The following is a 16,354-nucleotide window of genomic DNA, read 5'->3' as shown; positions in this document are numbered from 1 at the left end:
GAAACTAAATAGAGCTTCATTCACATGATGTTTCACAGGTGAAAGACTAGCTTTGGAAGGCAGCTAACAGTTCCCCAAACTCTTGCCAAACAGCATGATGAGTCTCAGGGTCATTCAGAGGCTTTTCAGAAGGTTCCAACCAAATTTCAGATTAAACTCTGATGATGTTTTAAGAGTCACAGGTTATGAAAATTTTGAACTTGAAGAGACCTGAAAGATTACCGTCCAACTCAGTCTTCAGCTGTAAAAAGAGAGATCTAATTTTGAATGATTCTGTATTCAGGGTCCCTAATATTCATGGTGTACCTTCTTTTCAGTTTTACCAACCAGCAAAATTTTCCCCCTAACTCAAAACCTACACAATGTTGCCAACTTTAAATTCAGAAAAATAAGAATTATATGTGTAAGTTACCTAGTATCATTCTCATTTTTAAAATTTTTTTTTAATGTTTATTTATTTCTGAGACAGAGAGAAACAGAGCATGAGTGGGGAGGGGCAGGGAGAGAGGGAGACACAGAATCTGAAGCAGGCTCCAGTCTCTGAGCTGTCAGCACAGAGTCGGATGCTGGGCTCGAACTCACAAACCGTGAGATCATGACCTGAGCTGAAGTCCGTCGCTCAACCTACTGAGCCACCCAGGCGCCCCATCATTCTCATTTTTTTAAAGAAAAGGACTTCTTAAAATTAAAAGAAAAAAATGGAGGAAGGACACACTTTCATAATAAAGAACAGCTCTTCCCAAGAAAACACTGTTGGCAACATAATATCACCCTATCGAAGATACTGATTATAGAATATAGGAAAGTCTTGAGTGAATAAAATGGCACAATTTTTTTTTGGAGATATTTCAACATTACAGTAACACTTTTATATATTTGTCAGTTTAAGAATTTATATTTCTCATTACAAGAAGTGGAGCTTGAATAATGCCCCGGTTTTTCTGGGATTTCAGTTTACTGGGACCATGTTGGAAAATCCAGTTTCACACATGTAGCTTGAGATAAATTGAAGCCATGCCTTCAAAGGTATTTTACCTGATTATTACTCTTCAGAGTGAATTGAAACAAATAGAGAATAGCAACCCCCAAGCCTCTCGCTGCTTTTCCTGCCTTCTACCCGTAGAGCCGAGGAAAAGAAGGGCAAAGACAGGTCTAGAGTCTTAATGTGAAGGCCATTAGGTGGGGGCTCTGGAATGTCCCCTGCTCAGGAGCTCCTCATATTCAGCACACAGCAGTCATGGATTTATGTAAGAGTTGGAAAACCTGCATAATTCCTCTGTATTAAACCCTAATAGTAGAGGCAACACTGTTTTTGTTTTTGTTTTGTTTTTAATTTCTCTTCTGAATGCTTTCGGAAGAGTAAGAGGAAATATAGGCAGGGAGAGTGAGTGAGAAGATAAGGATTAAAAGTAAAAATGTAAGTGGAAAATTACAAGTGGCTTTAACTTTTAGCAACAAAAGAGAGATTGAAATAAGCCTTTCTAGTAAAGAAAACAAGACCATCATTGGGTCCCAAGAGGAAATTTCAGATGTTTCCCTAGATGTGGCAATAATCTACTGGCTTCTCTTTTGCTCCTGTGTTGTAGTCATCTCTAACGCAATGCCTTTGTACGCCAAGGTACTGATTTCCCAATGGGAACATAAAGTACTGGAAACTGGTGAGGCCAGTTATGTTATCCAGAACTATGGCAGGAACCACCCTGGACAGGCCGGAGTTTTGATAATCCACCTGCAAATTCACAGGGAAGGAAGATCCTTATTTCCTTCATTTGGTTACCCCATTTGCAAAGCCGTATATTGGCAAAGAGCTTTTTAAAGCCGCCATTTGTGCGAGAACTAAGTGTTCTCTAGAGAGAGCTCTCAAGGGAAATGAGACCTAAGACTGAAGAAGAAAAGCATTAATAACAGATCTCTTAAATTTAAGACCAATTTATTGATGAACTACCAAAAAAAGTTGCAATGTAAGTGGTCTTTGAGACTTGAGTTAGATATACCGCCATCACACCTACTAGTACCATGGCTTTGGCATTGAATCTCTTTTACAGTGTCCAAATTATCTGTAAATAAAAGTGCACATGAAATTAAAGTGCATTTCCTATGTGCTATGCACTATTTACAGTACTTTACATACTTCAACTCATTGAATTCCCATAACCTTAACTTATGGGAACTATAATTTTCTTGTCTTAAAGATGAAGACATTGATGCTTAGAGAGGTTAAGTAACCTACCTAATAAATGGGGAACCAAGGTTTAAATACAGGGAGTGTAGATGATTAAACCATATGGATATTTAGTACATAGACTCAAAATGAGGATGCAAAATTAAAATAATGATATTAAACTCTACTCTGCCTACCTTTCCCGCTGTTATGAGGATCATGTTCAATCTTTCTTTTAACAAAAACTTTTCAATTTAGGCACTTTGCTAACCAATAAGACATTTTCTATGTTTTCAAGGGAACTGAAAGATTTGTAAGTGTATAAAGCAGTTTAATATCTTTGAATAAAGCAATCATAGAAAAGGTATGCACAGGACTTTGAAAGATCTGGCTGGGCAGGCAAGTAGCCCACTTTGAGTGGTTACAAAGAAGCTAGAAGAGTTAGCCAGGCAGAAGGGTATGCAGGAAGAAGGTCCACGCACTAACTACTGTCTAGTTGTCAGGAACATTGTGGAGAAGCACAGCTCAGCACAGCTGAAGCAGAGAATGTGAGTAGATGAGGAAGTGGTGAAAGGCAAGGCTAGAAAAGTAAGCAGGAACCTCATCATGAACGGCCTGTGTTAAGGAGTTGGTCTTTATAAAGCTGAAGACAATCAGTGGGGAGCTACTAATAAAGGCTTTTAAGCAAGAAAATACATAATCCAACGAATGTTTTTGAAAGATAGCTCTGATTACAGCGAAGAGTGGTTTGGACAGTAGACAAACCTAAAGACTAGTGTCCAAGAGCCAAATGGAAACTGCTTTGGTAATCCACATAATAGAGGGTGAGGATCTACATTAGAGTGGATCCAGTGGGCAATAATAAATATTTGTAAGTTAGCATCAACAGGGGTTGGTGGTTGACTGTGGAGGGAGGTTTCAGGCTTGACCACCAAGATAGGTGGTTGCACCATTTTTTTTACAGTCAAGAACATTCTCTTATCACATGAAATGATGTATGTGAAAATGCTTTGTAAACTGTAAAGCATGATATTAGTTCTCTTGACTGCAGTAGGGGTAGAGATGAGTCTTCCAGAAACGTTCTCACCAGCTGGGAGGATAGACATGCAATTCTTTACTTAAAATAATAATGATACCTACTACTAATAAGAATAACTATAAATGAGTAAATGCTTTTATGTGCCAAGCATCGTTGTAAGAGTTGTACATGAATAATAACTCACTTAATTCTTACAACACCCCACTTTACAGATAAAGAAACTGGGGCTTAGAGAGGTTGCCTAATGCCTCATAGCTAGTAATTGTGAAACTCAGAAACAAACCAATGTTGTCTTGCTTCCAAATCTGTGCTCTTGACTACAATAGTATAGGTCTGTCTATAAGACAGACTAAAATCAGTGTTACAAGAAAAGTATAAGTAAAATACTATATGTAGGTATGAAACTGAGAAAGACAAAATTAATAGAGTCCAGAGGCTATAGCAGAAGAAAGTAGCATTTTTGCTTTTTAGAAAACCATTTCATTGTTCAATGCAGACCTACCCTCATTCAAAGACCCACAGAGCTCTCATCACTGATTATTCTACAAAACTGTAATGTGCTGGGTTTGTCACTAGATGTTGCTCATGCCATGGTTCTGAATATCTGGCATTGCCCTCTCTAGCAGTTTGGAAAACTAAGTGCATCAGTTTTCATAATTAATCAAGTGTTTTATTTTCTCCATGCCGTCTTATTCTAATTGTTAATATGTAAGATTATGATTTAAAATTTTGGAATCATTTCATAAATAATCTGGCTGTACTCAGATAGGAATTTTGTTTTGTTTCTTTCCTATACTGGCTATAAATGATCTGTAAATTGTCTGATCCTTTCCTCTAGCAGCTATTATCTGACGTATATCATTAGCTTTTACTGTTCAAATCCTTTCAGAGAACCAATGCTATGGATCTGGAAGTCCATCTCTTGCTTCCGAATTTTCTGCTTTCCTGAACTACAAAAGTTTCATAATGCTTACCTCCCTTTAATCATTACTTTGTACCATTGTAGTAACTTTCCATTCATGCAATAATTCATCAGCTTTAGGTGCTTCATATGTATGAGATTTGTTTATATATTTAGCTTGTATTGGGTATTTAGACTCCAGAAATCCAGGAGCTTTGGATGACCTACTTAACTCTTAACTCCATTACCTTATTCCCAACTCACCCCAATGCCTTATGAACAATGTAAACTTCACAGCAGAAATCTGAACAAATAGCAAGATATTTCACCCACGTAAAGTTCATCTCAAGAAAATGGCTTGGGAAGGGGCAGTTCTTGTTACAGTTCACCACCCTGCATTTATCACAACTGATCCTCTTTTAACTCTTTCTTCTGTTTCCTTTGGCTTCTCTGCAAGAACTCTGAAGTTCTTCCGTGGGCTCCCTCTTTCTATATTTCCCCACTCCAGAAGCCGCTCTGCCATTGTAACTTTCCCCACAGTTGTAGGTAACTCTGAAATGTATAGCTCTAATTCCCGTATTTTAATCCTCCTGCTTGATGTCTCCCTTGGGATATCAATGAGGATCTTACAATTCAGCATGGGAGAAAGTGACATATCTCTTCCCCCAGCTTCTCCTTACTTTCCCATTTCTGCTCATGACTTCACTATTTTCCCACGTACCCATTTTTTAAATGGAAAATAGTATTTCTTTATGACCCTTATCCAATTAAATGCTGAGTCCTTGGCAAGACACTTAGGGTCTCTTCAGATTGTCTTTCCCTGTTTCTTCCTCTGCCTCACCCATTTCTTCTCATTTGAATGACTGCAATATCCCCCTAGCTATTCTTCCTGACTTGGTCCTCTCACCAATCCATCTCTTGGTGTCTACAGCATTTTTACTTTCTAAAGCACTTTTCTGTTTGCCTATCTCACTAAAAACCTTCACTAGCTCCTTTCTTCCTTCTGAGTCAAGCACCGCCTCCACAACTATGGTCCATACCATCCATAAGATGGGTGGGGACCTTCTAACCTTATCCTCCAAATATGTCTGTAGTAAACGTTCTCAACACTGCTCAAACAGTCACCAAGAATCTCAGTAAATGTGTTCAGTACTTTCCCATTTTAATACCGTTGTTCCTGATATTTCCCTCCTTGGTGACATCTACCATCCATGCTTTTTGAAGCCTGCCCTTCAAAGTGTGTCTCAAAACCACTCATTTGATCAAGCCTGTCCTACTTCCTCTGAACTGTAATTATTACCTCTCCTTTGCACCCCATTAAGTTTCCCCATTAAATGTTTATAGTTCTCATTCTGTATTTATCTATTTCTGTCTCCCCTGCTATGTTTTAATTTGAAGAGGTCATGGATTCTGTTTAATTCAATCTGTCAACTATGTAGGATCATCATAAAATAGGTAACATAATAGTTAAAAGCACAGATCTTTTGGAATCAAACTTTCTTAGCTACTCCAATTACTATGTGTTAGTTAAGCAGTGGCTTAACCTCTCCAAGCCTTGATATCATCTTCAAAATGGGAACATTGAGAGTACCTGCCTCAGGGCACCTGGGTGGCATAGTTAGTTGAGCATCTGAACCTTGATTTAGGATATCATGATCCCAGGGTCATGGGATTGAGTCCCACGACAGCTCTGCACTAATCATGGAGCCTGCTTAAGATTCTCAATCTCTTTCTCTGTCTCTCTTCCCCTACCCCACTCCCCTGCTCATGCACTAGCTCTCTCTCTCTAAAATAAAAAATTAAATTAAACAAAGAGTACCTGCCTCAAGCCTTGTTACAAGAATTAAATGAGATTATGTACATAAAGTGCTTAGCACAGGGTGTTGTTACATGGTAACCATGCAAAGAATGTTCTCTCTTGTCAGTATTCTTTTTGTAGTCACTGTACAAAGTAGATGCATAAGAACTTGACTAGAATGACTTGAAGGGGGACTTCTAACTAAAGACAACAGTAGAAAGCAAAGTATTATGTTAAATAAGACCCCAAAGTAAAAGCCTGTGTTGGAGAAGAGGCCCACGTGGATGTATGTGTTGTTCAACTCTGCATCTTTAGGCCTCATAGAATTCCTGATATGTGGCTGGTGCTTAATAGTCATTGGTTGCATTCACGTTATTAACAAATAAGGTGCCATGTTTGTATGAGGATTATGAGGACAGAGATCAGACATTGAAGGAAGCTCATTGTCAACCAACTTCTGCGCAGCTGTTAGGATTCACACTGTGATAACAGATTGGCCTGATTTTGTGTCTACAACTAACAACAATGTGTCTTCTAATGATTTTATGGAGAACTTGCTGAATGTGGACTTAAGCAAATTAATCAAAGCTTGTGCTAAAGAGAGAGTGCATTTCTGAAAACATGCTTTAGACTCTTCCTAAGTACAGATTTACATAACTAAGTAGAGCTTAATCAGATCTTTGGGACAAAGTGAGCAACAATGATATGGTAATGGTAGGTTCATCCTGTACACTCCCATTAAAAGATTTTCCTTGGGTACTTTAAGAAAAAAAGTTATATTAGGAACAAAAACTAATGGGATTCCCAGACAGAAATCTGTGTTTAAATGGCATTAAGGCTGTGGCTCAAATCAGCAAAAGCCAGGAAATCCAAAGTTAACCTTTATCCAGACTGTTGTGCCATTTTTTCCAACTCTGTGTGTGCTGGTGAGCAGCCTTCCCTTTGAATTTCCTACCTCTGGCAACCAAGTCGCTTTGAATTACAGTACTGTGGGTCTGCTATTAAATGGGAATGTACCCTGAGGATATATGCTTATTTGCAAGTGCTTTCATGTGTCCCTGTAAGCCCAGGAGCCATGAACCTAGGTATTTTTTTTTCTTTCAAGTCCCTAAGGTCCCCATTTATGCCTAGATAAGTCCTGCCTTATACCCAGGTAGATGGACTTACGTAACACTTGTGTTGCTAACACTGATCAAGTTTAATATTACAGCTTATGCGTTATAATTCAAATGCACTTTTAAATGTTTCTTTTCTCTCTTTTCACCAGACACGGCGATGACTTGATTGTAACACCTTTTGCCCAGGTATGTATCGTGCTGGCCCTGGCTTGCTCTCCGTGTCTCTCTGGGTAGTTTCTATGTGTGACCTCTGAACCTGCCCATTCATCTCCTTTTGTTCCTAACCATCCTGATCATTGTCCTTATAGGTCCTTGCCAGCTTGCGAAGTGTGAGAAACAATTTTACTGTACTGACAAACCTTCATGGAGCATCCAACAAGTAAGCATGGACTTTTTGTGGAGTTATGCCTTCCATAAAGGCAAAAACATTGAACAGCACTAAAAAAAAAAAAAAAAAGAAAAAAAAAAAACATTGCATGGAAATTAGCCCTCCAAACTAAGTTAGGATACATGATGAAATTTGAAAATAGGATGGAACATCATAGTATTTTAGAACTGGTAAGATGTGAGAATTAGTCTGGATCTTCTTAATCTTTGTGCCCTTCACACTTAGTAGACAGTAAGAGTTCAACAAATGAAAGGTGGAGATGAGGATTTTTTTGACATTTATACTTACTGCTTTGGGAAGTATGAATACTTATTCATAACAGATGTAAATTCTATTAAATTTCTTTTGGAATATCTATTAATGAATTCAGAAATTCAGATTCAAGATTAAAGGTACCAAAATATTCAAGTCCAAGTTGCCTTTTGTTTTTGATAATATATAAATAGGTTCATGCAACTTGATGAATAAGAGTGGGATTGTCTTCTCCTCTGCCCCCAAATAGCTATATGACCTTGGTCAGTTTATTGCTGAACCTTGGTCTCCTCATCTTTATAATGAAGGGTTTGAACTTGATATTCCTGCATCACTTTCTCCTCCAAAACCATTTCAATCTATGAATCTAAGTATTATGCAGGTCCTATCCAGTGTTTTAAAAGATCATCACAGGGCTCAGAAGGTCCCAGAATCAACAATTGTGGAATGACACCCAAGGTACCTCATGATCCAACTCAAGTTAGTTTGATTGATAGTTGATTGGGTTTATATTTGATGCAGTAGACATGAAAGCTAGAGACTTGCCCAGCCTCTTTTGCAGGTGTATCCCTGTTTGTTCACTTATTAAATAACTCACCCAAGAAGTATTTTTTGGCACGTGCTATGCCTCCATGCATACATGTATGTTTTTGACAAATATTTATTTGAGCACTACCTTTTACCAGGAACTGGTGATATAATAGTGACCCAAACAGACAAGTTTTCTGCCCTTTCAGGGCTGCCATTTAAATAGGAAGTGCCAGAGCATCTGGTGGTGAACAATCAGACCAAGTCTCTGGCCACATGGAATCACATTCCAACGACTATGGTCTGGTTGCTCCCCGCATGTTCTATTTTCCATCCTAATTGTGGATTTACTGTTCTCTCTTCCTCAAAAGTCTCTCTCTACCGGCCAGTGATTGCCTAGCTAAATCCTACTTGTCTTTTATAGCTCATCTCTACTATCACTGTCACCAGTATGCTTCCCCTGACCCCACCAAGCCTGGCTGAGTGCCCCTCAGTGGTCCCAGAGCACTCTCCCAACCTTATCACACTGTTCATGGGTCTCTGCCCACCACTAGATTGTGTGTCCCTTGAGGTCCTTCCAGAATTACACTTACTTTTCCTTGAATTTCTAAGATTTAGCAAAATGCCTGACACATAGTATTTGCTCCATAAATATGCATCCCATGTATAAATTTCCAAATAAATAATTGTTGGAAAAAGACCATAGATTATTTGGAAAATTATATTTTCAGAAGGGATCCCTCCCTTTTCCCCACATTTTTTTTTCTTTGCAGAATATGACCTCTGGGGCCATACATATTGGCCTCATACCCAATCCTACCACTTGACAACTATGTGACTTGGGCACAATTTCTCTGTATCTCAGTTTCCCAATCTATAAAATAAGGTTGCTCTGAGAATTAAATGAGTTGACATTTGTAGAACATTTATAATGGCACCTAGCACATCATAGGTGCTCCATAAATGTGAGCTATTATAATTGATAGCTACATTTCTCTTGCTGAATCCAGGCAGTGTAACACTTCGGAGTTTTCGCATCCATTATCTCAGTGATAATCATCATAAATGCTGTTTATGACAGGTATTGTTGCCTCTGATTCTGTAGACAAGGAGACAAAGCTTAGGGAGATTAAATGACTTGCACAAGAAGACACCAGTTCTGGTGAAGAACAGAGTCAGACTTGAAACCTGGCATCCTAACTCTCACTGCAGCATTCTTTATAAGGAAAAACAGTTGTTGTCTTTCCTGTGTAGGGAAAAACCCAGTTCTTCCTGTGTTTTTCTTCCCTGTGAGTCTTCTTTACTACTGAGAAATCACTTTATTTCTGATACTCTGGTCACCAAATATGTGGAGGTTCCACCCCCGCCCCCCCACCCCCCCCAACAACAAGCAAGTCTCCAACACCAGCTGGGTGTCCTACAATTTAACTCCATTCTGACACTATCTACCTGGAGATCCCGTCAGATCCCAGATTAAAGGCTCAGTCCCACAAGGCTGCTTCCCACTTCAGATGTCAGTCACAGCTCAGGTGCTTCTGACTTACTTCCTACAGATCAGAGGTTCCAAGGAGTCCCTCCTCAGGTTCAAAGAATTTGCCAGAGTGGCTCACAGAACTCAGAGAAATACTTACCTTTACCAGTTGATTAAGAGACATGATAAAGGACACAGATGAACAGCCAGTTAAGAAAAACATAGCATGAGGTCTGAGAGGGTCCCAAACACAGGAGCTTCTGTTCCTGTGGAAATGGGGGGCATCACCCTCTCAGGGTGAATATGTTTGCCAGCCTGGAAGCTCTCTGAACCCTGTGCTACTGACATTTTATGCAGTCTTCATCACATACACATGGTCAATGATAACTCTGGTTTTAGTCCTTTTCCCCTCTCTGGAGGGTGAGAGGTAGGGCTGAAAATTTCAAGCCCCTAATCCCGGCTTGGTCTTTCTGGTGACCATCCCCTCCCAGGAGCTTACCTAGAGTCGCGTCATTGGAACACAAGATGTTCCTGTTGCTCTAATCACTTAGGAAATTATAAGAGTTTTAGCAGCTCTGTGCCAGGAATTAGAGGCAGAGACCAATATATTCTATTTCTGTTACCTCACATTTTTGCATTCACTACACTAAATACATTTTCTTGGTTATGGGAAGAAATTGCTGAATATTTTTAACAGTCATTTAGGCAGAACTTAGGGAATAGATGAAGGTCAGAGAGCCCGAAGGCAGAGACATGAGCTAGGAGTGTTTTCAGGAATTAAGATATTAGGAGTGAAGCCCTGGACAGAGATGATGGAGGTGGGAACTGGAGAGGAAAGATTAATAAGGATACATTTCAAAGGCTTCTGGGGTTTAGCGGGACTCAAGGTCACTGCACTGCATAGCTCCAGGGCAAGAGTGGGGGTTGTTTTCAGTTACCATTTGTTAGCAAGAAACTTGGATATTCTTTTTCTGTAAGTATGGGAACATTCAGCCTAACTGTGCTGATTAATAGGCCATGTCAGCTGAAGCTACTTCCTTGGGAATCAGGTCTTTCCACAGCCTTGAGGGTTTTGAGCCACATAAACCTTCAAGAACTAGAGGACCCTAAGATCATAACTTCTATATACAGAGCTGACCCAGAGTCCATTCTCACACTGTGGCTGAGGACCACTCTCCAAATCATGGCCCTTTGCATCACCTTTGGTCCAAACCAAACCACACTCACCAAACAGAATAAATCTCCGTCAGTAGGATAGTTGTATCTGATGATCTTTCTCAGATCCATCCCCACCCACATTTGTAGAGTTGATCCTCATTGATTCCAAGCATTTTCTTTTGTTTTCTCTTCTCTTCTCTTCTCTCCTCTCCTCTCCTCTCCTCTCCTCTCCTCTCCTCTCCTCTCCTCTCCTCTCCTCTCCCCTCCCCTCCCCTCCCCTCCCCTCCCCTCCCCTCCTTTCCTTTCCTTTCCTTTCCTTTCCTTTCCTTTCCTTTCCTTTCCTTTCCTTTCCTTTCCTTTCCTCTTTTAAGTAGGCTCCACACCCAGCACAGAGCCCAACACAGTGCTCCAGCTCACAACCCTGAGATCAAGACCTGAGCTGAGATCAAGAGTCAGATGTTTAACCGACTGAGCCACCCAGGCACCCCACCCAAGCATTTTCTTGAAACCAACACCACGTAACAGAAGTTCAAGGCAGGGCATATGTTCTATTAGAGCTTCCCTGGGAGGCTGATAACTCAATGATGGGTTTTAGCTACAAATGAAGCCGCTTAGAGGGTTCACTTAATGAACCCATTGTATTCCTAGATAGTCAGTACACTCAAATAAAGAAAACTGAGGACAACAGTACCTGCCAGGAATGGATCCACCAAACTGACAGCATTTCCCCCACATAGTCACTTATCTTAACAACTGAAACTACAAGATGCATGGAACTCATAAGTGGCTTTCTGGGACATTTGCCTTGGGTTCCAGGGTGCCACTCCTTGGCTTAAATGTAACATTTAAGCAAGAATTCTGTCCTTGGAATGGTTTTCTTGAGACATCTGGATAGTGTGGTTTATTATATAAAAAGGAACTCCCACATAGAACTATACTTCTCTTAAGTCAAGATTTCCTTTATCTTTTGGCTCTTTGCTCTACTGAAAAATAGTTCATTGTCTGCCTGAGCTTTACCACCCAAAGGGTGAAAATCTCAGTTTCTGTTGAGGTGATTTCCTTGCACTTCCGTGAAATGTTCCATTGAGAGATGCTTGATTGGGCCTGTATTTCTTGGCTTCAAATTAAAAGCTATTATTTCTTTAGTCCCAGGAGTTAATTTTGCAAATATGGCTTTCATTTAGAGCTGTTAATTCAGATAAACATCCCTAAAGCATTTACTGGCTTCAGCTGATGGAGAAATCACATGAATGAGAACGCCCACCATTCGTCAGTCTGATAACCAGGGAATATCGCAGCTAGAAGCAAAACGGTGTTCCCCATCATTCAACTGTGTCACTAACATCACAGAAATCACCAGTGGCTATCAGGAAATCATGTAACATCTCTGTATCAACATTCTTCCAAGGCATAATTCAATCAACATGTATGTAATCTTTGAGAAAGAATTAATAGCCATTTAATTTTGTTTTCATTGTATATCTTTCATTGCTTTATGTCCTTTGGCATGAGATTTAAATTAGCTGAGAATAATAAAATCTCGAGCATTCAGAGGGGAAAGAACCCAGCCAAATTTCCTCAGAGTAAGTGAGTAAATATATGTAAAACCCTCACACAGGAGCTGGCACACTGTAAATTAGCAGTAAATGTTATTTGCCTCCTGCCTTCCCCAAGTGAGGAAGAAACTGAGAGGTTCAGTGAGTTGCCGAGGGCTATATATTTAGAAGGTGCCAGAGCCAGGATTAGGATTCCTGTCTTCTGATTCATAGTCCAGTTCTTTCTCCACTGTACTATTCAGGGCTGTAAAATATTATTAACTGCTGTGGCCAAATTATCCTCCCTATTAATATCACCATCTTTAATCCAGGCACATAACTTAGGATTCTTCTATAAGTTAGGAACCACTGGAAACTGGGCGACCAATGGCATTTTCTTCTGGCACTCATGACAGTTTTCTAATTGGCACTCTCATGCCCTGTAAGTAATAATGCAGCTTCCAGAAGTCATTCACTCGTTTAGTTTGTGTTGAGCCTCTTCATTATACCGGATCTTGGGAATAAGTGGTAAACCAAATAAACGTGGTTCTTGCCTTTGCAAAGCTTGCACACACAGATGCTTATCTGGATTAACAACTCTAAATAAGAGCTTTATTTTCAAAATTAACTCCTGGGACAAGGGAATTTATATAATTTATGTCATTTTCAAGAAGACATTGGGAGAATTGGGTGCCGTGAGTAGCCTGTTAAGAAAGCAAAGATTCCTGGGGTGACTGGGTGGCTCAGTTGGTTGAGCATCTGACTTCAGCTCAGGTCATGATCTCATGGTCTGTGGGTTTGAGCCCCGTGTCGGGCTCTGTGCTGACAGCTCAGAGCCTAGAGCCTGCTTCGGATTCTGTGTCTCCCCCTCTCTCTGCCTCTCCCCCACTCACACTCTATCTCTCTCTGTCTCTCAAAAATGAATAAGCATTAGAAAAACTAAAAAAGAAAGAGATCCCCAAACATTTAGGGTCTCCTAGTTCAATGTCTCCTTTCACAACAGCCACCCTTGGAACTCAGGAAGACAGGCAAAGTGAAATCATTAAAGACATGTTATTAATCCAATGAATACATATTGAATACCTATATCATAGCAAATATTTTGCCAATTCCAAGGTGACAAAGATGAATGAGATTCAGTCTTTGCTTAAATCTCTTGCAGGTGAGATAGACAAGAAAATAGGAAGTGAGATACAGTCTGAACAGCGTCATGATGGGGCAAATGTAGCAAACCGTAGGTAGCATAGACAGTGACTACTCCCACTGGGGAAGGCTTAGCTGAGGAAGTGATACCTGAGGGGATTCCTAGTACAGGGGAAGGAGTTTGCCACTGAAAAAGAAGGAAAAGCATATAAAGCTGAGCAAAACATATGCAGAGGCCCAGTGACACAAGTGTATGCTGTGTTTGTGAAACTGTGGGTAGTAGGTAGAACCAAAACTGTAGAGGAAAAGGAAACCAGATAAAACATTCTCATGGTATTTGGCTCCTCAGATGATTTTTACATCAACGGTTCATTCAATTGACAGTTCACCAATATTTATGGAGTTCCCACTATTTGTGTGGCAGGTTGGTGGGTCCTACAGAGGCTATATGGAAAGGAGTCGGCACTGAATCCTCCCCTCAATGGGTCACAGATTTGTGGTGGGGATAATATGCGCCCATATGAGTCGTAACATGAGGAAATAACCTTAAAGGTACAAACAAGGCACCACGGGATATTAGAAGAGGAGTCAATTTTAGCTAACATGATGACATCCTTCACAGAAGATGGCATTTGACCTTCGAAGTTTTGATTCTGACACCGATTCCAATGTGTGGATTTTCCCCCCACACATCCAAGCAAGTTTTCCTTAACATCATCTGAGTTCCTTACAGTTCAATTCAATTCTGACCTGTCTACTTGGAGATAGCATCAGATCCCACAGGTTGAGGGCTCAGTCCTGTAAGACGACTTGCCACTTCAGACACGGGTTGCAAGTCCAGTTTGCTACCTGTACCTCTGACCCGCCGACTACGAATCAGAGGTTCCCATGACCCCTCTAGCCAGTTTGCTAGACTGGCTCACAGAACTCAGAGAGATATTTTACTTACTAGAATACTGGTTTATTATAAAAGGATATATAATTCAGTAAGAGCCAAATGGAAGAGAGGCATAGGGCAAGGTATGTGGGAAAGGGCAACAAGTCTTCCATTTCTTGGAAGGTGCCCCTTTCCCCAGTCTCCTTGCATTCACCAACCTGGAATGCAAGGAAACACTCCAAACCTAGTCCTTTTGGGTTTTTATGGAGGCTTCATTACATAGCCACGATTGATTAAATCATTGGCCGCTGGTGACTGAACTCAGTCTCCAGCTCCTCTTGTCTCCCCAGAGGTCTGAGGAGGGCTGAAAGTGTCAACCCTCTAATCATGTGGTTGGTTCCCCTGGCAATTAGCCCCCATCCTTAGGTTACCTAGAGACTTTCCATAAGTCTCCTCATTAACATAACACAGGACACTTTTTATATCTCTCTTCACTTACAAAATTCTTAGAGTTTTAGGATCTTGTAATAGGAATGAAGACAAAGATCAAATACAGATTTCTTGCAGCAGCGCCTAGGTAGCTCAGTTGGTTGAGTGTTCGACTCTTGATTTCAGCTCAGGGCATGATCTCACAGTTCTGGGATTGAGCCCTGAGGCACGCTCCATGCTGAGTGTGGAGCCTGCTTAAGAAGTTTAAGATTCTCTCTCCTCAAAAAAAAAAAAAAAAAAAAAAAAAAAAAAGATTCTCTCTCCTCAGTGTGGAGCCTGATTAAGATTCTCATTCTCCCTCTGCTCCTCTCCCACTTGCATGCACACTCTCTCTCTAAAATAAATAAATAAATAAATAAATAAATAAATAAATAAATAAATAAGCAAGCAAGCATAGATATGTATTTCTTATCATAAATTACAATATCATAGAAAGGTAGGTGATATTTACATGTGTGAATTTGTGTGGGAGAGTTTCCTTTTCAGAGGAATAGCCTGAGCAATATCAAGAAAGGAATAGGACCTATTCAAGGAAAAATAAGCGATCAAGTCTGGCCTTGTCAAAGTACAAGTTCCTTCTTTCCTTCCTTCCTTCCTTCTTCCCTCCCTCCCTCTCCCCCTGCCTCCCTTCCTTCCTTCTTCCCTCCCTGCCTCCCTTCCTCCCTCCCTTCCTTCCTTCCTTCCTTCCTTCCTTCCTTCTTTTCTTCCTTTCTCCCTCCCTTCCTTCCTTCCTTCCTTCCTTCTTTCCTTCCTTCCTTCCTTCCTTCCTTCCTTTTTTCATTCTTTGTTTCAATAAGTATTTGCTGAGGGCTTAGCATATGAAGGGCCATCCTGGGTTCCAGGGATCCTGTAGTAAACAAGTTGTTCCCTGCCTGCATAAATTTTATATTTAAACTAAGGAGCTCTATACTGAACACTAATTACTGCCTGTTTTAATTACAATTTTAAAGTGCTGCTAAGGAGAAGTACAAGATACGTGAGATCCAACAGCCAGTCAATGGTTTGAGATGATATGTCAGGGAGGAATTCTGACAGATAAGCTGGGGAAAGTATGTTGAGGCCAAAGAGCAGAGGACTTTGAATGCTCAGCTAAGGAGTTTGGAATGTTATCTCTTACTTTTCCTGAAAAACAGCCCTCAGTATTACTGCAGGTGTTATCAGCAGATGAAATAGTGGAAAGAGAATGCACTTTGGATTCAGAAAGACAGCATTGAATCTCAACCATGTCAATTACAAACCATGTATGCTCCAGCATGTTTCTTAACCTCTTAACTACTCTGCTTCAGTTTTCTTATCCTTAAAATGAGATGATTATATTCTCAGTGGAAGCTAAGAAGTACCTAGCATGATGTCTAGCAGAAAAAAAGTAATCATTGGATGGCAATGACACAGAGGGTTTAAAAGTACCTTGCCTAGGATGACCTAGCCAGTAAATGTTTGGTAAACATGAATCCTTCCCATTAGACTCTGCAGCTGTCACGTCACGTATGCTACCT

General features: G+C 40.3%; 1 protein-coding gene across 1 annotated transcript in view; it reads left to right on the top strand.

The window, feature by feature from the left end:
- The window catches only part of PDE4B (phosphodiesterase 4B), a 361,788-nt gene that overhangs the window by 237,767 nt on the left and 107,667 nt on the right, over positions 1-16,354 (top strand). Inside the window, exons 3-4 of the mRNA XM_047870731.1 lie at positions 7,167-7,203; positions 7,326-7,396. Of these exons, the coding sequence (XP_047726687.1) occupies positions 7,167-7,203; positions 7,326-7,396 (108 nt within the window). The remainder of the gene's footprint in view (positions 1-7,166; positions 7,204-7,325; positions 7,397-16,354) is intronic.

Source organism: Prionailurus viverrinus, chromosome C1 (assembly GCF_022837055.1).
Source record: "Prionailurus viverrinus isolate Anna chromosome C1, UM_Priviv_1.0, whole genome shotgun sequence".
Lineage (NCBI taxonomy): Eukaryota > Metazoa > Chordata > Mammalia > Carnivora > Felidae > Prionailurus > Prionailurus viverrinus.
Note: the sequence above shows the minus strand (reverse complement) of the source record. Positions and strands in the feature narration are given on the sequence as shown.